General features: G+C 46.0%; 3 protein-coding genes and 2 long non-coding RNA genes across 7 annotated transcripts in view; 2 read left to right on the top strand and 3 right to left on the bottom strand.

Annotated features, from left to right (window-relative positions):
• Window positions 1-17,002, top strand: part of LOC105287556 (longitudinals lacking protein, isoforms H/M/V) — a 66,097-nt gene extending 49,095 nt beyond the window's left edge. Inside the window, exon 4 of the mRNA XM_011353167.2 lies at window positions 1,105-17,002. Within this exon, the coding sequence (XP_011351469.1) occupies window positions 1,105-2,223 (1,119 nt within the window). The 3' untranslated portion in view covers window positions 2,224-17,002. The remainder of the gene's footprint in view (window positions 1-1,104) is intronic.
• A 299-nt stretch (window positions 17,003-17,301) lies between these two features.
• On the bottom strand, window positions 17,302-22,217 carry LOC105287557. 2 transcript variants are annotated; one of them, XM_011353170.3, is made up of 10 exons: window positions 21,991-22,217; window positions 21,540-21,634; window positions 21,320-21,450; window positions 21,070-21,145; window positions 20,849-20,989; window positions 20,595-20,774; window positions 20,007-20,513; window positions 19,640-19,922; window positions 19,325-19,544; window positions 17,302-19,246 (listed from the first exon to the last, which is right to left on the bottom strand). In XM_011353170.3, the coding sequence occupies exons 1-10, from the start codon at window positions 22,028-22,030 to the stop codon at window positions 19,186-19,188; spliced, it is 1,734 nt and encodes a 577-aa protein (XP_011351472.1). In that variant the 5' UTR covers window positions 22,031-22,217; the 3' UTR covers window positions 17,302-19,185. The 2 variants fall into 2 exon arrangements, with proteins under 2 accessions (XP_011351472.1, XP_011351471.1); XM_011353169.3 differs by lacking the exon at window positions 21,991-22,217 and adding an exon at window positions 21,714-21,956.
• Window positions 22,218-22,614: 397 nt separating this feature from the next.
• LOC109611549 (protein PET100 homolog, mitochondrial) lies at window positions 22,615-23,702 on the bottom strand. 2 transcript variants are annotated; one of them, XM_020034385.2, is made up of 2 exons: window positions 23,524-23,702; window positions 22,615-23,046 (listed from the first exon to the last, which is right to left on the bottom strand). In XM_020034385.2, the coding sequence occupies exon 2, from the start codon at window positions 23,032-23,034 to the stop codon at window positions 22,792-22,794; it is 243 nt and encodes an 80-aa protein (XP_019889944.1). In that variant the 5' UTR covers window positions 23,035-23,046; window positions 23,524-23,702; the 3' UTR covers window positions 22,615-22,791. The 2 variants fall into 2 exon arrangements, with proteins under 2 accessions (XP_019889944.1, XP_019889943.1); XM_020034384.2 differs by having other exon boundaries at window positions 23,452-23,698.
• A 144-nt stretch (window positions 23,703-23,846) lies between these two features.
• Window positions 23,847-24,495, top strand: LOC105287558. Its single transcript, XR_895478.3, has 2 exons — window positions 23,847-24,223; window positions 24,307-24,495. It is a non-coding gene; the product is annotated as an uncharacterized LOC105287558 (long non-coding RNA).
• Window positions 24,496-25,232: 737 nt separating this feature from the next.
• Window positions 25,233-26,706, bottom strand: LOC105287559. Its single transcript, XR_895479.3, has 2 exons — window positions 26,549-26,706; window positions 25,233-26,467 (listed from the first exon to the last, which is right to left on the bottom strand). It is a non-coding gene; the product is annotated as an uncharacterized LOC105287559 (long non-coding RNA).
• Between the last annotated feature and the right edge of the window lie 1,274 nt (window positions 26,707-27,980).

The following is a 27,980-nucleotide window of genomic DNA, read 5'->3' as shown; positions in this document are numbered from 1 at the left end:
GCCGTGCGCGCGAACACGCTCGTGTACACGTATACATTCCGGCTGTGTGTCACGGGAATCGGAGCTGTTTCGGAAAATCGGCAGAACTCGAACACGACGTAGGAGCTCGCGAAGGAAAAGAAATAGAAAAAGGAAAAAAAGAGGGAAACCCACTCCGAAAGCCCACTCGCGTCCGTGAGAACTTCACCGAGACATCGACAATGCGTTCTGAACGTTTCCGATCATTGCGGAACGGCCACAACTGATTCGACTTGGCGTAAGGGAAAGAGTATAAAAGAGTAAAAAATAAAAAAAAAGAAAAATATACACAGACATACACATATACACACATACACATATACACACACTGGGTTTGTTTCGGTTCTTAGACGAACGAATGCATATCATAGTTGTAAATTAACGATTTGTGAAATAAAAGCTGCAAACTGTTTGTGTTAACAATACTTCACGTGCATTATACGTTTGCGTATGCCTCTTCTTGTCCGCCTTTGCTCGCCATGTCCCGCAAACCCTCTCCCCGGCCACGGGGCTGTGTCCAACCTCGCGTGAAACCCAGGGCGACATTGTGCCATGGGGATTGTCTGTCTATCGCTATCATAAGCCGCGCGCCCGTGCGAGACAAAGGGTAAGTGCATAGTTCATAATCTTCCATTCGCGCGTGAAACGCTTTCTGACGCGAGGCATCCTGCACCCCGCGGGGACTCGCGTTCGAGAAACGGACGAGTCGTCGAAATGAACGGTAGGAGCTCGCCTTCTCGGCGAAATTATTCGCATCGTGGGAATCGCACGGGAGAGACTGCATCAGACTCGTCGAAATAATTCGAATTATCCGATTATTCAGAGACAATCCGCAGTTTCGTGCTATTGCACTTATCTAATCAGAAAATTGTTCAATTTATGTAGTTAGCCTCGTGAAGTCATATCCAGATTACGATCGAAATTAATCGGGGTCTTGGATCATTTCAATATTGGGTCCTAAGGATCTTGAATCATCTTCAAATCGTTGCTTCAATTCTGATCGAAACGACTTCAAATTGTAGCTCAAATTATCTTCTGAGAAAAGAAATGAGATTGCACGACGTGATCATTCTTATTCTGTTCCAGGTCTCGCTCGCCCTCGGCCTTGAAGCGGGCGGATGGGGTGCGCTGGTGGAGCGGACAAGTGGCGCAGGGGGTGGCGGAGCGATCCTCGGGCACGGCGGCTTCACCGGCCTGGCCGGGTTGGCGCGTCGCTGCGGCGTCTGCCTGGCGACGTTCCCGTCGCCGTGGTTGCTGGAGCGCCACGCGTTGCTGCAGCACGCCGGCCAGACCAGCGACGACAAGCCGTTCACGTGCGAGCAGTGCGGCCAGCGTTACCGCTACCGGTCCGCATACGTGAAGCACCGCGAGCAGAATCATCGCGCACGGCTGCCTGCCGACAAGCTGTTCACCTGCGACGTCTGCGGCATGCAGTTCAGGTACCTAAAGTCCTTTAAGAAGCATCGTCTCAATCACGCGCTCGAGCGGCTGCAGCGCGCGCCCGAGCCGCAGAACAGCGTGGTCGTGGTCACGGCGCCGGCCGAGCGCAGCGACCAGGTGTCGAGCACCGGTGAACCATCCCAGGTGGAGACCGGCAGCGACACGACGACGAATCCGGGTGACGCTGAGGAGACGCGTGGTGCGTTCTCCGAAGGCGCACGTGGCGATGAGAGCGTCTCGGAGACCGCGAGCGTCCAGGAGAACCTCGGCGAAGCGGTGGAGGTGCAGATCACGGAGACCACCACGGGGCCCGCCGGAAGTGGCGTCGGCGGGGGTGGCGGTGGCGGAGGTGGCGGTGGCAGAGGTGGCGGCGGTACCACCAGCGAGGCCGGCGACGTGGACATGGATAATGCCGTGGACGACGACCGGCACGAGACCACCGACGCGATACTCGGACTCGTGCATCGCGGCGCCGTCGCCGCGGTGCGCGAGGCCGATCGTCGCGAGCGGCGTTTTGCCTGCCCGTTCTGCGGCAAGTGCGTGAGGTCGAAGGAGAACCTGAAGCTGCACGTACGCAAGCACACCGGCGAGCGGCCGTTCGTCTGCCTGTTCTGCGGCCGCGCGTTTGGCGGCAAGAGCGACCTGACCAGGCACCTGCGCATCCACACCGGCGAGCGGCCGTATCACTGCGAGATGTGCGGCAAATGCTTCGCCCGGGCCGATTATCTGTCCAAGCACCTCACCACGCACATCCACCAGCGCTAACGCGACACCTGACTCGCCGCCGGCGGCTTCCGCCCGACCGCCTCTTCGACCTCTTCCGTGGCGGTCGAGCGGAGTGACGACGATGTTCCTCTTTCTTTGCGGATCATTGCCAGTCATCGCCGGGACTCGAGGGTTGATCTTGCGAGGTTGCGCGAGTAGCGTGGAGTAACGGGAATGATGTGTCGACGACGAAGAAGGCCAGCGAGATCGAGTGATACTCGTCATCATGCACCGAACTTGCTGTCCTTCTGACGTTCTTTGACAGAAATGATTGTCGAGTGTCAGTTTGACGCTTGAATATCTGAATACAGATGCTTAATTCAATTGCTTATCCTCGCAAGATCAGTCCTTGAATCGCGATCTGCGATCGTTCTTGATGGCGCTACGGTGCCTGCTGTTCGAGATCGCCGAGCGAGTACGTCGAACGAAGAGGTGAATTCTACTGGTGTAAGGACCTCTACCGAGAGAAGAGGGATGCAGGAGGAAAGAAAGAAACGGACCGCGTCCATCCATCGCCGGCCCCAACAAGACGTGTCAATTACGGCGAGAAAAGGGAGAATCCGCTGCGAAACGCGCGCGCGATTGCGCGCGATTTCGCTGCTGCTGCATCCGCGACCCGTGCCAGCGGCACGTCCGACGTTGGTTTCTAGGCTACGATAGTGAGACTAACTTGTGATAAGGGATACGAAACCAAAAGAAGAAAAATAGAGAAGAGAAACGAAACGAAAGAGAGAGGTAGAAAGAGAGAGAAACGAAACCAAAGAGCGCAACGACGCGACGGCCGAAAAGCCGACGATCGAATGGCTTCCTTTTGTTGTCTTCTTCGTCTTCGTGCTCCGTCGACAAAGTGATATATTTGTAACGTTAATAGCTAAACCAAACGATATACTCGGTGTGTACTCTCGATATGTAATATAATTCGCGACCGATGAGAGATAACGATGAGATGCCGCGTGCGATAACGATAATTTCTCTCTACGCGAGCTCCGTGCAGACGCGAACACGTCGGTGGACCGTTTTTTTTCCTTTCTTTCACGCGGGTGAGGACCGATTTGCGCGATTACGAGAGGAAGTCGAGGTACAGCTAATGGGCAGATTCATCTTCTTTGTGAATCTATTTACAGAATTAATACGGAATGTCTCTCTTTAATTTCTCTATTATTAAATTGTTTGACACTTTATGTATTCGTAATTCTGAGATTCTATAATTTTCTTTGATTGTTCAAAAAACTGACTAGAGTACCAGATGCTCTTTAACCCAAAGAGCCCTTCCGTCACGAAAAATTGCACCCTAGCAATTAGTAGCGTATGCTTGCACGGCACGTTTGCATCCGTGGAAGCCGAGTCTTACCAAAGTCTTATTAAAGGCTCGCGATACCCACGCCAAGCGTCCTTGATTATGCTGTCAGAAGCGCGAGGCGGGGCACGCGAACGGCTTCACGTGAGAAACTTTCCAAAAGTCTCCGGCCCATTTTATTAATTGACTTTTATTCTTCGCGGACTAATATGAAGGAAAATGAAGTTTGATATAATCTCCATCTTGCAGCGGAAGGGTCAAGGGTCAAAGGGTATCAACGGAGCTATATAAAATGTCACAGAAACTATGTAACATCAATTTTTCATGGATAGAATCAGTCTCTTAAATAGTGACGAAATTAAAAAAAAAATATATATATATATAGAAATTTTATATAATATACGGATTATATATAAAATATACGGATACGACCATTGTACATCTTACCTCGAGGTTCCATTAGTCCATGAGGGTCGAACCGTTCATCGAACAGCTGCCTTGCTCGAGGATACCACCCGCGTGAAACGACGTGTTCGACGTTGGCACCGAACGGGAGGGCGAAAACCTCCCGGAAAGCGTTGCCGGTGCCTTTGAATCCCCGAACGAATGAATGAGTCCTTTCCTTGACGCGCGAGATGCGGATAGCAATAATCTATATATAATATATATACATATATATATATACTTATATACATATATTCTTTCGTTTCTCCCGTCAGAGATACCAGCGCGATTTAGGTTCGTCGTTTGGGAGCCGCGAAGTAGCGTCTTGTTGCACGGTCTACAATTCGGATCCTTCCAAGAGAGTTCTGTCCGCTTTAGTCGCTATCCAATCTCTTCTAGGTATATTTCTATACGTGTACATACGCGATATACGTGCACACACATACACATGCACACGAATAACACACACACACACACGCTGTCCGGTTATGCGTGAGCGCAGAACGAGAGTGGCCGGCTCATTCTCTCGGGATTTCGGTCTCGTAAGTAGCTTTAACTTCTGACCACTTCTCACACAACACACCCACCCACATACACACACGCACAAACCAAGTCCGATCGCGCGATCACGATCGCGAACGAGACAGAGAGGACGACGCGAGAGCGAGGAGAGATGAGAAGAAATAAAGAACGAAAAGAATCATCTTTATGAAAGGATTCCTCCTCTCTGACTTGGTCAGAACACTTATTTAGCCCCTAAGTGATACCGTATATACACGTAACGCATAGTGTGTGTACTCGCTGCTGTGTGTACCGTCGCGCGCTCCCGCTCGCGCGAGCGCGCGGGGAAGCGAAGTTGAATAACGAAGGTGCTACCTAACGAATAAGGGGTTGATCGCCAGATACCGGCCGGCCGGTACCTCTCACTCGGGTGACGAAGAAGGAGCGTAAGGAGATGACGAGAAGTGAAGAGAAAAAACTCCACGTTGCCGGCTTACAAGTCTACTGTGCCAAAAAAAAGGGAACTCTTTAGAAACGACGGAGAGAAAGAGAGCGAAGAGCAGCTGGAGAGCAAGAATGACAGACGGAGAAAAAGAAACAGAGAGAGAAAAGAGAAGAGAAGAAAATCTATTCCGTCGGGCGAAAATTCAATTTCCCTCCAAGACCGGTCCGGTGCTGCGATAGGCCAATTTAGTCCGTAATCACGCCGTATTATTATTATTATTATTATTACCGTCTCGATAAGGATGTAATTTAACGATTGGACGGTACGTCGATACACTGTCGTTCGCGTGGTCGACCATCGCGTCGAGATTTTATTAAGAGAAACGTGTCCAACGAATGTCAACGAGAACTCGCGGCGGAACGCGAAAAGCGTCTCTCGCTCGCGTTTGCACCGTTTTAATGTCCCACTTTCTCTCGCCATATATATATAAAATATATATATATATAAATATATATACACATATACTGGTCCGCCAGTAATAAGCTGGACGTACACACGTGGTCCTCGCGCGCTCGTGCTCGAGGAGCGCGAACTAGGAGATTAAAGAAAATAGTTCCGTGACGCCTGACACCCCGATCGTTAGTCCAACTGCCCAACTGTCCAGCTGTCGCTCTATTTTCGCTGTCCACACCGTTATCGGATAATCGGAGAAGACTGCATCGCGCGAAGCCGAGATTAGAAACGCGGTTCTTGAGTTCCAAAGCGAAATTTCCGAGTGTCCTTTTCTCGAGATGTCACGTTTATTTATATTGCAGTGCGATTGATTTTACATGTACGAAAATTGGTACTAATTTTATTTCAGAATATTAACCGGAATTTTTGAGTAGGAAATCGTGCGCTTCAGAATGATGTTGCTACATGCTGAAAATGCTGAATGCTGAAAAGATTTTTAACGGATTTTCTCGTAATGCCATTTCTGTAAGATTTTAATTTTGACGACCGGTAACTTTTTTGCAAAAAAAAGAATGCATCGAAGCATTGAAAACTTTCAAAGTTACTTTCGAATTTTACTTTTATTATACATTTTACTCATTTTACCGTTGCGACAGACTTGAATCGCGCGGTGTCCATTCTCCCGAAGCTTTCCAATTCATAATTCCCGAATCTTTTGGCTCTCAAAAATCTCGATAATCCCGGGGACTCTCAGCAATCATGCAAACTACATATGCGCTAAGAACACACGATCTCGTCAAGAAGAATCGCGCGATTTCACTAGAGTTGCGATGTAGCCACAGTGCCAAATGATTGTTCCGCATCCGTGGAGGTGGATCGGTCGGTGAGCTAATCTAGGGGGTGGCGTTTACCACTTACCGAATTTCGGCGCGGATCGACCCTTCGCCCCGTAAGATGGGAACGAATGAAGGTACGAAGGTTTCGAATTAAAGCGTCGGCAAACGCGAACCACCGGACGAAGCGCTCGCGCACGTGCGAGCTAATAACGCTAAACAGTAACTACGCGGACAATCTAATCTCGTTTACGGAGGGACGTTACAACGGGTGGCGCGTTGTTTCGCTCCTGGTTACCGTGTTAATTGTATTTTGTAGACGGCTGGCTCTACGACTCGCCGGGTTCACACATAATTGCCATCGTTTTCGGTCGAATCAACCGAGACAGAGTGCCGTGCACTGTCCGACAGCTGATATGGGAACCTCACGATTCCACCATAATGTTCTTGATGGGTGACGGCAAGGACGATGAAGATTCCTCCAGGGAAACGCGTTCTTTTTTTTCGTCCAGAGATAGGACGCGATCGCCAAATACAAAAGTACCTCGAAATAACGGTTATCCAATGTGATATCTCTCTCTGTATGTGCCAGACGTTTAGTATATAGCAGAGACTATACTAGTCACTTCTCGCAATTAGTTGAGGTCTCCATAGGAACCCGTGGAATCGTGCGCGTGGTAAAGTTGATTGGATCCAGACACGCGTGCATCAGGAACGGAACTTGTGTGTCCAATTTTTCGTTTATTGCTATTATATTTGCACGACGAGTTGAACAAATATCAACATTACCTATTAAATTTATTACTTTTAAACCTGTTGGTGCTACCGTATCAGTGTATTATATTATTAACAATAACATACAAAAACGAAAATCATACTGACAAATTCAACATCACAATCCTTGCAACAAACTATGATAATATTTCCATTTTAATCATTTTAATATTTTAGGTTCGATTTACATAAAGACATAATTAATAATAAAACAAGATAATTAAAGATAAAAGATGTCGAAAAACAGACGCGATGCCGGTAGCTCTTTCCTGATTTCTGGACGACACAAGATCACTTAGTTGCAACTTTTATTAACTGATATACGCGAATATCGAACCCGGTTCGTTCCTGGAGGCTCGTCTCGAAACTCACCTCGGATTTCACGAATCAATTAAATCGCGACACGCGCGACTCGCCATGTCTCGCACGTTAGCTCGCGTGATAGCCGCTCGTCTTTCAATCGAACCCCCGGGGTAAAACTCGAGAGTACCGCAGTTATCCCGCTACCGAATGCGACGCGCGGGATAATATATTTATCACCACCCCATGCGCGCCGTTCTCGCCGTTCTCGCCGTTTCCGCGGACGAAACGATCGCAGATAGTTTTTGACTCGCGCCGCGGCTCGTAACTTTCGGCTCGGCGATATCGGCACCGCGATATCAGACCGAGCTACGAGCATCCATCTGCAGGGTGCATGTCTCGGATTCCGAGTCAACCCTGGAAACACTGACCCCTTCCATTTATCCCGCCGGCTTTACACTGCAAAACCACGGAGCCATATTTTTCGCCGAACCATATTTTTCGCTACAAGTCTTTCTCATCTGTTTGAACAATTAATTCGCCTCTTTGTTTAACAAAAATTTTGATTCCGATATGTGATTATATATGAATATATTATATATTTCTATCCTCTGTAAGACTACATCTATATTTTATATATTTGAATATATTTAAATATATTTATATTTAATATATATATACTTGATATTAATATTTATATATCTAAAAGAATATATATTGAAAGTATATTTTTATACATAGAGATACATTACGTAATCACGTGTGACTCTGAGCGATAGCGACGGGGACAGGTTTTCGAAATTTTAATTAAAAAAAACGAGAACTTTTTAGGTAAGATTTCTCTTGGCGGCGGCTATGCTCGGTATTTCCAGGGTTGCTTACGTCTCGCATATTTTACGCAGCATCTTGTGCTGGTAAGTGCCACAATCACTACGGCGTAACTGCGATTGCAATTGCAAAGCGTGCGACGTCACTCGGAAGTTTCGGATCTTGTGCAACTCGATCTCCGCAATATCCCCCGTCTGAATCAGCGTCCCTTAATGTCCTGCAAATGCGTTTACGAAATTCACCCACCGGGAATTAGATCACTGCGGTTTTGTCGTACAAAGCGAACGCAGACTCCTTTCTTTTTTCCGATTGTCCTTCACGCTCATCGATTGCTAAATCGAGAATTATTCGAGGCTAAATCGAGAATTATTCGTGCTTTGTCTGGCAGTTTCCACCGTTCATGGTAATCGAAGTTATTTCATAATCTCTGTAAATATGGATGCTACGAAAACACGGGAAACCGCGTGTCTCATCGGGCAACAAAAAAAATACAATGAATTTTGATTCTCTGTAATACTAGAATTGGGCATAGTCGGAGTTATATCGATTTTGATCGTTTAGCATATAATTCTTTAAAACTTTCACAGAAAGTTCATCTTAAATGATCGATATTAATAAATTCAAAATATTTAATTCCTGAGTCAGTATTTTTGTATTCTGAGAAGAATAAATTTCGGACTTTTTGACCGGCGAATATGTCACAATCGTGAACGGTAACATTTCTATTCACCAATGTATTTACACGCGTTACAGACGTCGCGATTCATTGCAATACGTCTCTTTTATGGCCTATGTACGTGTCGGGCAAGTGCGAGCCGACGCGACGTTACGTGTCCTTATAAAAAATGGGATCTGCATTCACGAAGGATTTCTCGACGGTAATCGATACTCGTCATCTCGTCTATCAATTTTTATTCGGTTCGCTTGGCCTTTGAGACACGCTTGGTTTGATCATTCAATCTCCCGAAAATAGCAGACTAATCACGGTGTTCAGGCGTTATGGAATACATTGGGCATTTTAAACCACGTTTAAAGTTATATAGCTACAACACCAAGTAATATATATACATATATATATACATAAAAATATATACAAATATATACGCACGTATGTATTTGTACATATGCAAATTCTTATATATGATATGTATATATATAAATACATATATAAAAATATAAATATATATATGACGATAATATTATATATATATGAAAATATATTTAATGAATGTTCCTATATTTATACTATAAGTACATAAGTGTATTATATTGATATTCGATGGCGATTTCAGGTTTTTACCAAAACTTAAATGTCTGTTTAGATAGTAGCTACTATCGAATACTAGTTTAAAACGTTGGAAGAGCGAGAAAGAGGAGAGTGTGCGTGAGGAGGCGAGGGAGAGAGAAGAAACGAGAGGGCGATAGAGATAAACGGAGATTAATGGAAAAAAGGTTGTGTAGCGAGGCGACAAATTTCAGAATTTTCAAAGAGACGAGATAGAACGAGAGAGAGAGAGGGAGAGAAAGAGAGAGAGCAAGAGAGAGAAAGAGAGAGGAAAAAGGCACATTATAGGGCACGTGTATTAAACGGGTTTGCGTGTGTCGACGGCGAGGCGAGGGTCTTCCTATACTGACTGAACGATCAGATGTGATATACGCATAAGGATTAATTATTTAACTCTAATATATCGTACATATATAAATATATATGTAATTAATACTATATTAATATGGTTATGATATACAAACATTATATCTATATATTGTGTATAGGTAGATAGGGACATATACAATGTTTTTAATGGTTTATCTATGTTCCGAGGATATATACGCTAACAATAAGTGTATCTAGGTAGGAAGCTGTAAGAAGGTCTCTCGCCGTTAATGTTTGATCGATAGAGACCTCCGGCTAGCGCGAGAGTGATTCTATTCACGCCAGGAAACCCTCCATTGCGTACTTTCGCGTGCCCGTGTAGACGAGAGACCAGCCTTGCCAGCCGGAAGGAAAGTATCCGTGTCCCGACCACGTCGCGAGCGATATGAATGATTCACGTGTTTTGCAGCGGGGAAGCGTCCTCGCGCGCTACTCCGTCTGCCCGAGAATGTCTGCTCGTTCTGAGACGTCGTGGAGACGTCGATGAATATAGGAGAAACATTCGGTATTCCCGATATCCAAGTCAATCGCTGTTACTTCCCCGCGCAACGTCGCAGACATCCTCGATGACGTCTTGCGCGCGTCCCTCCATCGATGATTCATTTGCGAACGTGACTCGGGATCATTCTCTCCTCTGCAGGCTCTCGGACAGATTCGGGACACTCTCCACGTTTCCCCCGGGATAGTTTCGCGATCCTTCCCTCGAAGGGTAAAACCTCGCCGGAAAGACTTCCGTTACGTTTCGCAGACGTCTTTTACTACCGTCTATTTTTTTACACGTTTAAACACCAAGTGTCCACGGCGGTGTCCGCACCTGTGCGCGCGAGTTGAATTCTTCAGATGTGTAAATAGGTAAACGGCATCTCATTTTTCAGTCAATTCTAAACGTACACTTTGCTCAAAAGGAAAGAACCGAACGAAATGTCTAATACGTGTTAAGGATTCATTTAGAGTTCCATCGAGACATTTCAGAAAATCCGATTTCTCTGGATTTCGTCCGCTCGCCCGAGTGTCGCTCGGAAGGAGGCGCGAAACTAGGCAATGCAGGCTCTTCTTCACTCGCGAATCCACACGGCTGGCACGTAAGATTCTGCAGAAGAGGTTGCGGGGAGGAGGTAGGGGGTGAAGGGGGGAATTTTCGGGAGTGTTTCGATTTTCACGCGTTCCGTGCAATAACAGTTTGCTCAATCCTCGGTGTCCGTCGGTCCGTCCGTGCGGAACGACTATTCGTAGATTATAAATGAGACGAAAATAGGAAGAGACGGGAGAAAAGCGTGAGAAACGGAAGAAGGGTGAACACGCGAAGAGGAGGACGCGAGGACAAAACGCGCGTCACTGCGTGAAAAACACGCGCACGCCTGTGCGTAAGGCACGAAACGACAGTAGAAAGTAGTAGCTCGTTAATAGTAGCCATTTTTCGAACCTAATTAGTCGAACGGACTTTATCTCCTTTTTCGAAACTTCCTTCGAGTCTCTCTCGGTGTCTTCGGTGTCTATTCTAAAGAGATTTAAAAAGCGAAAAAGAGAAAATATAAAAAAAAGAGGAGAGAAGAAGTTAAGCGTCTAGAGCCTCGGTCTGTGTAATAGCAAGCCTAAGGAGAACCTTTTTTTCATCTCGGCGTGATTGCAAAAAAAAAAAAGAAAAAGAAGAGAAAAAGTTCCGATCGGAAAGACGAAGGGCTGTCGCACGATGTGTACTCGATGTAGCTTGCGCTTACAACTTTCAGCAAAATTAGTCGTCGCCGCTGAGAATCTATCCGCCCTACCAATCCGTCGCTGCTCTCGATGAGAGACGGCAAAGTCGCCGTTACTTCCTCTTTAAACGTATAACCGACCTGTCTAAAACGATCGCTGATCAGCTGACCGAAACCGTGGGCGCCCCACTTATCACGAGAAACTAACGTAAACTTGTAGATTGGTATAAATTTCATTTCTCATCCATATCAATCTTTTCACATAAGTAAATTTTTATCAATCTCTTATTTCGCTACCGACAGAAAATGCACTTTGTACAATGTTTAAGTTAACCCTCCACTTTAAATTAATTCTTCCTTTCCATTTCACGCATGTGTTGAAGTAAAAGATTTAAAAAAAAAACAAACGAAAGTTATATAATATCCACGGATATGATTTCCACAGGAACTCTGATACGCGAAACACGTGCACATGTACATTTCCGTTTACTCTTTCCTCCACGTGTTCGCAGCTGATACGACGGTCTTGTATCTAAATTTGCTCTGCTGGTTCGTTCGTCGAGGTTCGAGTAACTTTGCTGAAACAGTCACGCGCGATCCACCCCGTGGGTATCCTCCGAACAATCGACGATACAAGATGAAAGGCTCCGCAGGACGACGGAGGATCCCGCGTTTAACTTCAACGAAAGTCGATTTTGCAATCACTTCGCCGTCGCGAAGGGGAGATCTAATAAGTCGTGGCCGTATTATCGTAATTGTTTGTCGTACCTACCGTTAGACAATTAATTGTAATTTTAACGACTAGCGTAATTAACGCGATAGCTGTATCGTGCAAAAGGCGACGCCGCGGACGCGCGACTCGCGAGGCGGAGAGGCGGGTCCGCGTCGCCGCGCGTGGATGTTAGAGATATTTTTCAACTTGTACTAAATGTGATAAAACCGATGAATTGACAATGAGCAATCTAACTGTAATATATATACATACATGAATATTATATATATATTACTTAAATATATATATATATACATATACAAATATATTCTATATATATAATATTACGCGCGCGACACACAAATATTATATATATATTATATACACATATATGTGTCTGTCGTACAAGCCGTATAATTAGGGTTTACTGTAGCTAGTACGTGTTAGCTTATTAAAACGAACACACACACTCTCGTAAAATGGCAGATGGCGGAAGGGAACGCGCGTTTTGTGCGTTCACCGTGATGCGTGAGAAACGGGGTGGTGAAGCGAGGGAGGGGGCAGAAGAGGTGCGGGATATATATATATATATGTATATGGAGTCAAGAGTAATATCGTATGCCGTCTCGAAATCTGTCCACGAATTTTCCACTGACGCTGGGCGCTGTCGCGCAAAAGCGAAGAGAAGCGCGTCTCCGCGACCCTCCGGCTCTTCGGCTAACTAACTAATTAATTAAGAGAACCTGGAGCGCAACGCGCGAAAACAATGTCTCGCGAATCCTTGGCGCGCGCCGCTGCAACGGGATTTGCGATCGCGTCGCGATTTAACGTATAACGACGATAACGTTAAAGTAAGGAGCGTGCGAGAAGAAAGAAACGGTTTCGCGGGGAGAATCCGTTGTTAATTCATTTGTTAAGAGTTACTCATTCTTTTTTGTTGCTCTCACGTTGCTGCGTCATACTTGTTGTTACTGATTTATTGAAATTAAATTTAAGAGATATCGTTGTAGTATATTGTATCATCGATATGTTCCTCTAGATATTATTTGCTTCGAACGTAAAGTTCCCACAGCCGCAAGGCATAAAGCGACTTCCTGTGAAGCAAAATTTTTGTGCAATCAGGAGGCTTATTTTGTATGGCTTTCGTATTTAGATTACGAAATAACGGCAAAGACGAAGATACAAGATTATCCTTTTGTGAATCTTGCTTAAACGTTTTAGCGCGCGGTACCGCACACCGGAAGTGGAACGGACGTCGAAGCCGATCGCTTCGACCCTTATGGCGTCCGTTCTCCAAGAAAGGGTTGCGGTACTCAGCTGCGATCGCGACGCATGGATCGCGCAGCCACGTTCTCGAGAAGTGCGTTCGATATACATATTATTACGTATATTATAAACGGCCGTTGGTACAAAACGTTGCGTGACCCCCACCCCACCTGTGAATCCGATCCCATCGATCGCGAACGCCGATCCGTGATCGACGATCGATCGACCAAGCTACAAAGAAACGACTTAAGTGACGACGAATTAATTGTAGTGTTTTACGAGCCACTTGGCGCGGCGCCCCACGTCATTGGTACGCTTTAAATAAACGGGGGATATAAAAGTATTGTGTGAAACAAGCACATCACTATTACCGGTATATTATATACATTGTAACCGATTGTTGTCTACGATATAATGTTATTTTTCTAATTCATATTCAATTGTTATTGTTGAGCGAGCGAAAGCGAGAGAATGATAGAGAGAAAGTGAGAGAAAGAGGGTGAATGGAGCTGTGAATGACAGAAAGAAAGAAAGAGAGAGAGAGAGAGAGACACGGGATGATAGAGAAGCGGAAAAGAGAGAAGAGAAACGGGAGGAGAAGAGAGTAACGAGAGAAAAACGAGAGAAAGAGAAAGTTTGCGAGAGGAACATGAGAAATGCGTGCGAGTGGAGGATGAAAAAGAGAGCACATCGAATACTTAAGCGCGAATAATGTATTCGACCAGGATAAAATCTCTTGTACTTTCCATTTCCATTTGCTTCCCTTTCGAGCACACACCGTCGCGTACAACGAGTCTTTCTATGTCTTTCCCAAGTGTGTTGGCAGCTCGATTCTTACGACACGAAAACGAGAAAAGAGCCGTGTTGCGCCGCGCGAGAGATGCGATTATCAATTAATATTCATTGCTACGATATCGATCGAAGCCGAGGAGTCTCAAACGTGCCAAAGAAATATTATTCCCGCCCCATCGTCGCGAAACCATTGTATCCCATTCTGATCTGATTTCTCCATCTTACGTGTGAAGCGTTCTGAAGCTGGAATGGACCAGCTGCGCAATTTGTGAGGTTCACTCTAGCTGCCGCTTCGGACCGGTGGAACTTACTCTTCACTCCAGAAAAACAACGAAAAAAAAAAAACAAAAAAAGAAAAAGTCTGTAATCTCTCAAGACCGGTAACTTCCGACCTGTTCCTTTCCGCTTTCCGGAAGCAAGATACGTTAAGTGCACGTTATATACCTATACGCAACAGCGCGTATCCTCCCATGTGCGTCAGCGAATCCCGGTTTTCTGGAATTCTTCGACTTCTTGGCACTTTGGAACTTTGCGACTTGAATTTTAGCGGTAGTTTGTAGCGCGCGCGACCGCCGAATCGACCCACCGTCGTCCCAGTTTTCTCGTACCCCGCGGACGCACCCGCGCGCGTTCTCCATCCGTGGGACTTCCGCTTTCCGTTCGCCATCGCGCAGGCGAATCGCCCTCGCGACGGAGGGCGGAAATCGCGACGCGGGTCGTGATTATCAGCGCGACGGCGCGCCGGTCGTCTGTGATATACATAGAAAAGTCGCGAGCGCGCACAAGTATTGTATTTTTTGTATGGCTCATGTACGCCACGCCAGATAATTGTGATAAACCAGGTTCGCGGCGTCGTCGCACGTGGACGGACGACGAGACCGGCGTGCCCGACTTACTATCTGCGCTCGGAGACGCGACCCGGGTACTCGACTCGGCGGCGCGGGTCTTCCTTGATCTCCCTCCGGAAGCAAGAGAGAGAAAGAGAGAAAGAGCTGTGAGAGAGCGAGGCCTGTTACCGTTTTAGCTAGTACGGGGAGTGCGATGCTTCGACCCCCTTTTTCCACGCGCTACCCCGAGCAAGTTTCGATCGATCGTTTCCCGACTTGCGTCAGAAGAGTCGTCCTCGAGGAACGCGACGAGGACTTTGAGACGCTTCCGATCGCTCGGGAACACGTTTGTTGTTGCTTTCTTTCGCTTAATGAGGGAGACATTTTAATTTCTTAGCGTACTGGAGATTACGGAGATCGACGGGTCTCCGCACGAGGCAACGTTTCTTCTAAGAAGAGGCTATAAAGAGTTCAGAAATTCAATTTGATTTCTCGCTTCGGGGAAATCTAGCGAAACGTACCGCTTACTGGGGGTAATTTAGGGCGGTACGAGGGAAACGAACGCTGCCTTGTATTCTCATTTGTTTGTTACAGCTGTCGTAGAGCTTCGTCGACAGAATATCGCTCGCATGTTGTCTTGATTAATTATTGTTATCATCTGCGACTGAAACGAATCTTCGCCGAGTCTGGAAAGCGCGCGGAAGAAACATCGATTTAGTGTTTCGGCTTGAGCGAGCGATCGATTGGCGCTTTTATTCATTTCTAATCGGCAGTTCGCAAAAGTTCGCGAAAACGGTAAATTTCATAGATCGAAGAAAGAATTGCTCTCTCGAGATAGATAAACGTCTCGCGAAAACGAAGTTAACTCTAGAAATTACGTCCACAATGAATCGTACGAGTAATTGGCCAGAGAAGCCTGCTTATTCCAAGTTACGAGAGAGAGAGAGGGAGGCATAAAAAAAACTATGTCGGATTACGTAAAATTATTTGGTCGCGAGAAAAGGTCCTAAAAAAATCGCGGTCTTCCGCGCACGAGTTTCGTGTCCGGCGATCATTAATCGCGCAATCTGACCATCGGCCTGCCTCACATAAAAACTGCAAGTTTTATTCCGGTTAAGAGCGGGAACGTTCTGCGACACCGAACGCGCGCGGTCTTGCTCGCCGGATGCTCGTAAAGAAAGTGTTAAAGAAGAAAAATATATGTGCACGAAATCTACATTAATTCGAAAGAGAAACGAATAGAATGTGCATCCGTGGGATGCTGCGAGTACAGACTCGGCGAACGATTCCGCGACGAATCGATCTACGATACTCTACACGCCGTTTAACGGGACTGCGTTAATTATGTGATTTCATTACGCATAATTCGCGTAATTTTTTGTGATATTTTTAATCTGCGGGTGCGAGCGTCTGCGTGCGTGCGTAAAACAAGTGCGTGGCCATTCTATGTGCGTGCGTGCGTGTGCGTGAGTGCGTGCGTGCGCGAGTGCATGCGTGCGTGCGTGTGCGGTACGTTATTGTTGAATCCGGCATCGTCGACACGTCGACGAACGGAGGATATTGCGAGTCGTGTAACAAAGCTGTGGCACAGGTAGGAGGTGAGCCACGCGCGATAAACTGTCGATGATGATGATGATGATGATGATGATGATAAACGCTGAGGATGAGACGCGATGAAGATGATGATAAGGGTGACGATGAAATGATGGAACGTCTGGCACAGTGATAATCGTTATTGCTATCCTGTAACGTTTAATGTATATCAGTGTCGTGCAAAAAAAATAAGAAAAAAAAATTGTGAGCGGCTGAAGCTCCTCGGTGTTGTGGGTATGCATACTCGTTCCTAGCAACTCGTATGACAATTACTATTCGATTACTACTCATTACGATTGCATTGATCTACTTTAACTCTACACGTACACACTTTAAAGATAAATAAATACATTCTGTCCAATCTCACTCAAGCGCAATCCGCGCTCTGTCCGTTTCTTCCACCCTGCCGGCTACGTCTTCTCTTCCGCGCACGGCTCCGCGCGGTCTTATCAGCGAGGAGGTCTTATCTGGCGGAGGAAGGCGGACGCGTTAATCCGTGACGGGAGTTATCGAACACTCATGAGAACGCGATTATTAATCGCGCGCCTCCACGAGAGTCGGAGGGGCCGGATCTATTTATGGATCCTCTTCTCTCCCTCCGATGATTCCTTCCTTTCGTCCCAGGTTGAGAAAGCGGAACGAAGATACACAGGCGAGAACAGAGATAAGCAACCACATATCGCTTTATTAATCCGTCAACGGTGTTACATGATTCTCTTCTCTCTTCTTCGGTCCAATCGGCCTTTTTTTCTCTTTTCTTTCGGTTTTGTACAATGTTTAGTATGCTCGGACATCTACTTTCAGAGTTTCGGACTTTTGCTACTTTCCCAGACGACCCAGAAGAGTGTGTCATGAATTCTATTATCGTGGATTAATTTCTCGTCTGCCTAGAAACGACGTACGCAAAAATTGCGAACGCCCGGGACTACGTCTGTCCATCTACTATAGTAGTAGAAAAAAAAGAATCAAACGACGCGTTTTAATCTTACCCTAACGCGTCACGCCTGAGACGCGATTCGCTTTGTTAATCGATAGACGATTACGAGAGGATTACATTTCGCCGTCCTGCTGTTAGCGAAAGAAGCTGTCTACGAACTAAGGGAAACGGGGGGGGAGGGGGTTGAGGGAAGATTACCGTATATATCTTTAGTACACTTTCATATATCCAAGTGTTATTAACGTATCGTCATTACGCGCGGGTTTGTTACATTTATTGTTCTAAACTGGCAGATCGAGAGCACGTGTGTGTGTATACAGTGTGCCTCGTATTTCGTATTGTGATGCACGCGAACGTGGCTCAGCGTGTGCACGCACGCGGTGTGAGGCTTTCGAAGCCTCCGGTCGAAAACGCGATGGGCGCGCAATCGATATCGGTGACTAAGCGTGTGAAAAACATGACTAGCTTGAAAACGGCGATTCCACGGATCCGCGCGCGGCGCGGCGCAATATTCTGACGATTAATTGCCTGCGTGCCGGCATTTTGTTTCGCGTCCTGCAATTTGTTTGTTTCGCGCAACAATAGTCTCGGATTGCGGTATCGGAGCAGGTATCTGACAGCGCGATTGTTGCGCGATTGGTTGAACACGTACGCACACATACGTGCGTATACGTATGGTATATCCGCTTGTACGTATCTGGGCCACGTTATCATGCAAAAGGGATGCAGAAGACTTCAGATTCTTAACAGTCGTTAGCGCCGACCTCTACATCGACAAGAAGGACTCCTCGCTCGATAAAAAAGGGATTACCCTCTAAAAAACCTGATAGAAAAATACGTTTTATCATATCGTTTCCTTTTCTTTTTTTTATCACCTCTACGAGATGGAATGATGCTGAAAAATCCTGATGAAAAACGTTTCTATTCGCTCTATTCGAGGTGCGAGTACGAATTTCACATGAATATGAATAACATTCGCGCGAAGAAACGTCGGGTACAAGTTCTTCGTCGCTGCGACTCTACAGGCGACAGCTACTACATGCTAATGTCGTTCGATTTCTCAATCGCCTCGTGCGTGTTACAGAACGCACCGAAGCTGTTCTCGCATTCGCATTTTCATTTCACTTTAATCATTCATCAGAGAGCCGTTCCGGGCACTAAAATAACGCGCGTTACATTATGTATGCCACGTGGTATTAGTTTGATGAACGGAAATTCGATATGCAATAACAGAGATTCGATCTCCTCTCGTCCAAACGGAATACACTGTTGAATATGTGTACTCATACAAATAACGATTACGGATAAATGCAAACGGAGACTCAAAGAAACGGAAGAAGGAGACGAACGGAAGTGTTAAGCTATAGATCACGCTGAAATGCAGCCGCGTATCGTGTTGCAGATCTCGGAAATGCTTCGCAGATCGTAGACCGTGTCACGTTACTACGCTACGACGCGTTCACACGGTACGCATCACGAGGTCTCCCCTCACGTGAAAATATTTCGAGAAATAATTCTTACGCGCGCACTTCTACAGAGGCGCTTATCGCATAATAATAATAATAATTGCATGGATGATCGCCCACCTTGAAGCGCACACTGGTTTCACATTCTACAGCCGGACCTTCAGCTCCTCCATTCTCTGCTTTATTCGTCGTCGCATCTCCTTGTACCTGAAACGTCGAGTTTATCACGATTCTTACTCGTGCGAGCGCGCGCGTATGTATACTCGTCGCGTGTCGTATACTCACTTCTCCTTCAAGAGGAGAATCTGACGCTCCTCCTCGTACTGATAGCGTTGCAGTATGCCGTGACACTCCGCGAGCGACAGGTTGAGGAACTGCGCGACGTCGGAGCTGATCTCGGGCGTGGACAGCTTGTCGACCAGGAAGAGCCGCGCGACGTTCTCGTGCGGACCCAGGACCACGCGGACCTCCAACGGGTACTCGTCGTCCTTCAATCTTCTTTGCTCTGAGAACGAATGACATTGCGCACAATGGAGAGAGAAGTATTGTACGAGCGCCGGTTTTCTCTACGCGCGGATAACCATCCCAGTTGTCTCTTACCACCGTTGTCGCGCACGACGAACAGCGCGAAGTTGTCGGACTGGGCGTCAACCTTGTACTTGTCCAGCATGAGATTGATGACCTCCTGGGTGTTGACCAGACTCGTCACCCACACGGACATCTGCGAGCCGTGCGGCGGCGTGAAGAAACTGGTCTCGCGGTTGTAGAAGTGGCCGTTGATCGAGCAGCGACGCCGTAATCGGTTACGAGATTGCCGTCTGCCGCCTGGACGTCGCCTGATCGCGGTGGAGCCCTGTCTGCGACGCAGCACGACGCCGTCCAGCTGAAATCCCGATTCCAGAATCGATTAGTGCGCCTTCTTCCTTCAGGAAGAAGCGTAGGCAGGAAGGTTCGCGACGCAAAATACCTCCAATCCACTGTCCGTGGACATGGTCATGTTGTCGTCCTCTCGAAACTGCAGAGAATTCACCGAATCCGTATCGCTGTCCGTTCTGTGTCGCTGAAGGCAGTCGGGACCGGACAGCGAGCGATTCAAGCCTTTCTCGATCCAGCTGTCGTCGGTGCTGATCGATCTGTTGCCGACAGAGTTCTTCTCCAGGCTGTCAAAGTATTCGACTCTTCGGAGCGTACCGTTTCGATTGGAAGCTCCCGGATTGCCGACCGGCGTGTCCGTGCTGGAGGAACTGCCTAGGCTGTGCGTCGGCGTGCTGTTCACACTGCTGTCGTTATCGCGGCTGGCTGCCTGGTGATTAGGGCTGCTCGTCTCCGAGTTGTCGCGTGAGTTGTCCGACTGCTCGAGGCTCGACTGCGACGAGAACTGTGGCGTGTCTACGCTGGATTGCGAGCTTATCGATGGTAGATTCTCCGGCATCGTCTGGTACAACTTGTTGCCGTCCTCGACTTTCCGCTCAACCTGCAATTGATTAATGTAAGATTGACCGAGTTCTGTCAAGCCGAGACTCGTGCGGATACCGAGAGTGAGTGAGAGCAAAACCTGTAGGAGTTCGTCGAGCTCGTCCCACTCCATGTTTTTCACGTCCAATTTCATAGGCAGAGTGAGGCTTTTTAGGTGATCGGGGGACGTCGGGACGGATTTTGCGTTACTCTCCGCGCCGCTGTCCGACGTGCCACCTTTCGACAACTCATCGTCCGCCTTGTCCTCGTCCTCGAAATCCTGCCTCAATGAAAAACGCATTAGATGCACGCACGCGCATCAAATCGGGTAAGTAAGTAAAAGCGACGACGAACCTCGGTGACGCTGTGCCTGCACGAGTTTCTATTGCGCGCGGTGACCACTGTGCGTTGGTCGTCATCCTCCTTCAGATGGATCACGCCACGTACGCCCCAGTAAATTCTCAACGCACCCTCCAGTATCAATCTTCCATTGACCTGTTTTCGAACGGCATTTGTCGTAAAGAGATTTCGTACTTAGTAGAGCTTAGAGTGCAAACATATAAATATCTTTTCACCTCGCGACTTCGGATCCCGCCGCTTTTGCCCTCATAATACTGATTAAAAATTTTCAGCTTCGATTCCAAATGCGATCTAAGAGAATAACAATTATTTCCAGAAAATTGTACAGATTAAATAACAAAACATTGTGCACCAAGTAACAAACTATTTAAATTGTGGATTATACAAGATTAATATTTTTGAATTTGAATTCTTAAATTTTTAAAAAAAGAAGTTTGAATTTTTTAACCAACTCAAAGAGCTTACCTTGGTAAGGATGGTCGGCTTTCCTTTTTCCCGAAACTCGTGTGCGACTCCACTCTTGTGCCGTGTCCGAATAATTGAGGTCCAAAAAGTGCTCCGTAACAAGGAACATGGCAGTAAGGCACACCTTTGTGCTGATTGTGAAGATGACAGAACACATATTACAATTACGACTTACTAATTAAGTAATTAAAGGAGAATAAAATTAGTCTGCTCGTGTTACCTCTGCATGTTGTCCGGGATTCAACCGCTTCCCACATTCCTCACATCGTAAACATTCTGGATGCCAAATATATCCCAGAGACTGCTTACGTTCGGCTGAAAAAATTGATAGACTCGTCAAGGAGACGGTTCGCCTTAACTCTTCCTTGACATCATAAAGCTGACACTTGCATACTTGTCACTGTGCCATTACCGTTAAGATAACACATGTAATATGCATCCAGCAACATTTATTATGATAACACTCAGCCTTGGATATAACAGATAATTAAAATGATACAACGGCAAGAAGGGACAGTCCGGTTCTTTTAACAAAATCTATTCCCGCTCGTTTACTCGAAACAAGGCGCAATCGGAGATCTTCATGACAATTCTTGATGAAGCGAATCGCCAACAATACTTGTCAAAACGGGGCACATCGCTCCGACAAGTGCGAACCAGCGGAGACTCACCGAAATAAACGGGTTTTCCGCATTTGTGGCACTTCCACATGACGGCAGACGCTCAGCAGACCAGCGGAACAACAACGGCGCGTTTCCGTTGATATCGCAAACGTATTTAAATCATTTTGTTTATATTAGCGGGACACTCCGCTTGTCGAAAATGACATGCGGGCACGGCGTATACAGTAGCGCGACTCTCCCAATTTTCTGTTGGCTACAGTGGACTGCGCCTACGCGAAGCCACCCTGTCGTTGACTTGACTGTACTACCACCTCGTTTTCGAGTCAGAGACAGTGGAGGCTCGTAACGGAGCTTTCTGGAACTAACCTTTATAAAGAGTAGCGCGATTCTTGCAGCGTCCGTATTTCCATATTCCGCTAAATAAATCTCAAAGGATGGGTTATAAATAATGCAGGCGTTATAGAATAAAAAGTTTAAACAATTTTTAATAGATAGCACCAAAAAATTATGTAGATATCGCTTGTGTTCTTTCAAATGCACTTTCAATATCTTTCGATAATTAAGAAATAGTTGCATTGTTTGCATTTGTAAAAAAGCATGCAACACAATATTATGAAATAATCATAAATTTTGGGAAACAAAATACCAAATGGAAGATTAAGCTTAAAAGTACTTTAGTAGAGTTTTTTAATGATTTACAATTTTACAAGTTTCTTTCTTAAATTTAAGAGAGAAAAGGGACATCAAAATTCTTCGTCAATAGTTTCATCTTCGATATATAAACTATGAAGCAGGTACTTTATTTTATCGGTACATTGCCATAAAAACAGAAATATTGCAAATCTTCTTTCAATATTTGCCTCTTTCCTGCATCTCCATCGCTTCCAGTTGTTTCCGTTTGATATCATAATTATATTTGTTAATGAAATCTTCCACTTCTGCATTCCGCTTCCTACTCGTAGGAGGAAAATACTTTTTCTTTTCCTCTATCATTAGTTTCTCAAAGATCATTGGATGATGATAATAATGAAATATTCCCACAGGAAACGATATGTACATAAACATTTTAGCTACTTCGAATACCCAACCCATCTTTTTATGTATCTACAAAAACATAACATCATTGTAATTGCATATGTTTAATGCTTGCATATTCTATTATAATTGCTATTCTATTACAACTTCGAGTCAAGTCTTTTCGAATTTTTAAGTTCCACTCTCGGAGTAAAACAATGTCAGCAAATTACTGGACTGAAGTTATTACATAATAATTTACATTGTCTGAATAAAAAGTGTTAACTTCATTTTAATTATTATTATCCACAGAATTACATAATCACGGAAAATCATATTAATCACATAAACCGGTCGAAAATGACAAATCTTTTCATTCACGTCAAACGTACTGAACGTAAACTTACTATAATTTAACAACTAAGGAATATGACACCTAATCCAAAACTATTACAATTTAATTGCTAAAATTGCGAGAAAATTGCGACGATGTACCTTAGTTAGACATTTAGGAAAGAAAATTGCTATCAAGAAACATCGAAGATTTCTTAGGTTATCACACCTAACCTCTCTCTGCTATCACATATCTTCTTCTTCCTCTTCTTCCTGCTTATTGACTCATGAGATTATCGAAGGACGAGGTCTATATCAGTTTACCAGTCCTGTGTATCCCACACGGGTCGTAATAAATGTCGAATAACTTAAAACAGCTTTTGAGAGCGATTATTTTTCCCCAGGTCTTCGCTATCATAAACCATACAAAATATGTAGTACGCGTAGTTACTAATCCAAATATTCACTTCTCTGTGCTTGGATAGATCGTTTCTCTTGGCATTTTTATATTAATAATTTTTTGCCATTATTGACATTATGTGATATATTATATAAAAGATGATTGTACAATATATCTTCAGAGGATGCAGATAAAGATATAAAATCTCTGAAAATAACGTATAACGGGAATTAATCAGTTATCGCACCGCCGTTTAAAGGCACGATACAATACAAGGATCATTTTCGGACAAATTTATACTGTTCATGCGCATCACTCGGAAGACATGATTCGATAAGAAATAGCGAACTGAAGTGAGCTGCGAATTTGAATTCCGGAGCAAATTTTCGCTAGTAGGAGAACATATTTCGAAAGAAGTAAAGGTGCCTTTTCACGCAGCGAATTTTTCGCTGCGAATGATTTTTAGCGAGTAGCGAATAATTCACCACGAATAGTTTGTGAGCGTCTCATCTGTATAGTTGCATGTCAACAATAGTAAGAAAATATTATACATAGTTGTTTTGAAATGCTTTTAAATATTATATTTAACAAATATAGATTAAATTATTACTTTGTAGGAAAATCTTGAAATCTTTGTAATGGACGACGAGTCGGTTATAAACTGGACTTGGTATAACCACCAACTGCAGTGGTTATTGCATATGTACAATATGTACAATAAGCAAATTATTATTATATTGTACAGAAAAGAAAAGCCGCTGCAGTTGCAGCTACACTTTTACATTTGAGAAAAAGTGGAAAAAAAAGATATTGTAAAAAGAAATATTGGATAGCACCCATTTTTCAAGAAAGGAAAGTGCATGGATTCTTTCATGCTGTGCTACCTAAACTCGTTTTATACTACATTTAAGCTGGAGGCAATGCGAGGCGATAGCGATAGGAACAGGGAATAACCAATCGCGTTGCTCGATTTGGTCATCCGTACTCAAATCGTGTAACGCGATTGGTTATTCCCTGTTCCTATCGCTATCGCCTCACATTGTGTCTTCAGCTTTACACGAGCGCTACTTCTGTAGTAATTTACTCGAATTATAGTAACTTACGATAATTCTCTGCGTGTAAACGGGGTAAACCGATAATTCACTGCGTGTAAACGGGGCAAGTTACTATAATTCGAGTAAGTTACTATAGAAGTAGCGCTCGTGTAAACGTAGTATTAGAAGATTTGAGATTTAATAATTACATACGCATGTCTGCAACTCAATTTGAAAAGTTAACATTCTTAGTTGGAGCAGACATATTCGCTCCTTGCGAATATTCGCTACAAGTTGAAACTTTTCAGCGAACAGCGATTACTCGCTAGCGAACAGCGAATGATCACGTGACCTTCATTCGCGGCGATTATTTCACTGCATGAAACGGCACCTTCATGGTATACCATGGAAACACTGCTAGATATTACCACGGCCTCATGTTAAAATCAAGGTAGTAGTACGACTCGACGGCAAAACGTTCGTAACTCTATTTTCACCAATTTTCAACAATTTTCAATAAATAGTATTGTTCAACGACGAGATGGACTTTCGAATACAACTCAACAGCGACTCGAGAAAGCTTATTATATAATATATAATTATAAATATTATAACAATATTAGAAAGCTTATGAAATATAAAAGTGATTAAAATGTTCAATAAATGAAACAAATTTTTCATTAGTACGAAAAATTAGTTTTAAAAGTAAGTGTTTTTTATTTATCCCACCAACCAAACCGCTCACAAAGAGTCCTGGAACTAAAGGCGCATTACGTCAGGACTCTCCGCCGGTTCTACGCTCCCGGCTAAAAAGGGTGATTTTGTACGACCTACGTCCCCTGCCCCCAGGAGGTTCAGCCTGGTGGCAGGCCACCCCCGCCCACCCGGACTGCGCTCGTCCAAAATGCCGTGCATCCCTGTCGAGACCCGGCAGAATGCCCCACGGGTGGGTCATGCTGCCGAGTCGGTGACACTAAAACCGCGCCCGAGGATGGAAGGGTAGGAGACCCGCGGGTCCGAGAGCCCCGGCGGGAGGAAGGGAAGGAGGCCCGCGCGGGTCCGAGAGCCCCGCGGGAGGAAGGGAAGGAGGCCCGCAAGTCCGAGAGCCCCGGCGGGAGAAGGGAAGGGAAGGGTAGGAGGCCCGCGGGTCCGAGAGCCCCGGCGGGAGGAAGGGAAGGGGCCCGCGGGTCCGAGAGCCCCGCGGGAGGAAGGGAAGGAGGCCCGCAAGTCCAAGAGCCCCGGCGGGAGAAGGGAAGGGAAGGGTAGGAGGCCCGCGGGTCCGAGAGCCCCGCGGAAGAAGGGAAGGGTAGGAGGCCCGCGGGTCCGAGAGCCCCGGCGGGAGGAAGGGAAGGGGCCCGCGGGTCCGAGAGCCCCGCGGGAGGAAGGGAAGGAGGCCCGCGGGTCCGAGAGCCCCGGCGGGAGGAAGGGAAGGAGGCCCGCGGGTCCGAGAGCCCCGCGGGAGGAAGGGTAGGAGGCCCGCGGGTCCGAGAGCCCCGCGGAAGGAAGGCTTGTCGTTACTGTTCTTCTTCGCCATCTCGGACTTCTGGCGCAGTGTGGGAAGCCTCTAGTACACGCTGCGTGGCTTCTTCCCCGCACAATTGACTCTCGCATGCTTCACGAGATCATTTACGCAGATATACCCCAAATTCGCTCCGTTGGGCATCGTTGCTCGCTCCCGCAGCCTCGATCCTCGCCGCAAGATTGGAGCATCCAGTGACACTGGCGACGTGTTCGGCGCGATGTGCTATCAGTCCAAGGATACGCGTTAATCGCTTTTAATCTACTTAGGGCCTTAGCTCATAGTGATTCGCAGAAGGGAACGTACCTGGGAGGTGCCGACGTGATATTCGCAGGTTCGCGCCGCGAACGAGAACGATCGCGCGACTTGAAGTATCTTCGTGGATCGTACGTGTCAGGTTTACGTTGACGGATAACCCGTCCTGCCGCGAACGACGAGCAACGACGTACCTCCAGGACGGTAACTCTCTCTCTCTCTCTCTCTCTTTCCCTCTCCCTCCCTCCCTCCCTCCCTCCCTCTCTCTTCATTAGGCGCACCGGACGATACCGCGACGTCAAACCTAACCTCTCGCACGTAACTCGAACACCAAGATAAAGTTTTGACGGGGAATTTTGGAGGTTAACCTTTTCTCGCCCCGCATTTTTACGCATATTTAGGTTAGGGCCAGCGCACGTACATTGCCGTAGCACTTTATGTGACGCGTAAGCCATCGTGCGTTGACGCGAACAAACCTGTCAGTACATGTCAGCCGCGCAGGCAATGTACGTGCGCTGGCCCTAACTTAAATATGCATACGGATTCTTCTTTTTGAAGACATTTATGAAAAATGGGTCGGAGTGCTACTTGTGCAGTAATTATAAGGAAAGAATAAAATCAACCGACACGTGATCGACACGAACCGTAATCCGCATGCATATTTAGGTTAGGCTGATGGCAGAGAACGCGACGTAAGCTCTTACGTCGGACGTTAACGTAGTATGGTCCGCCGGCCGTACGGCGACCGGGCGAACTGAAGTCGGAAAGCGCCCGACTAGGAAAGACTGGATGCTCGGCGCGGCGCGGCTTATATACCCCCACTCGGTGGCGTGGTGGGGGTGTGACGTCACGTCGGCGGCAGTGGCGTAGCGCCGCGGGGCGCGGAGCATTTCACGTAACGCAGAGCAGTAGCGTAGCACACTACAAAGATGTATTTTAGGGTACGGTCCAAGTCACGCTTCGAAGCGCTTCTAGACACTTTCTATCTTCTTCTCATTTGACAGAAGGAAAAGGATGGAAAGTGTCTAGAAGCGCTTCGAAGCGTGACTTGGACCGTACCCTTAGATAACTTCTTCGCGATGGTGCTGCCATCGTCGCACAATATTTGCACAATAAAATGCTTTTTACAAAAATTTGGCAATTTGTACGCACAAAATTGCAGCGGCCACCACTCGGGATAAAATAAAGGAATATAATGAAGCTTTTAGAAGTGACTTTAGAAGCGTAATAAAAGAGAAAAGTATATGTGAAAATCTTGTACCTATACATACATTGTATCTTGTACTTATCATACATACATACATGAGTTTCACATATACTTTTCTCTTTTATTACGCTTCTAAAGTCACTTCTAAAAGCTTCATTATATTCCTTTATTTTATCCCGAGTGGTGGCCGCTGCAATTTTGTGCGTACAAATTGCCAAATTTTTGTAAAAAGCATTTTAATGTGCAAATGGCAGCACCATCGCGAAGAAATTCCCC

The sequence above is a fragment of the Ooceraea biroi genome, chromosome 5 (genome assembly GCF_003672135.1).
Source record: "Ooceraea biroi isolate clonal line C1 chromosome 5, Obir_v5.4, whole genome shotgun sequence".
NCBI classification, from domain to species: domain Eukaryota; kingdom Metazoa; phylum Arthropoda; class Insecta; order Hymenoptera; family Formicidae; genus Ooceraea; species Ooceraea biroi.
Note: the sequence above shows the minus strand (reverse complement) of the source record. Positions and strands in the feature narration are given on the sequence as shown.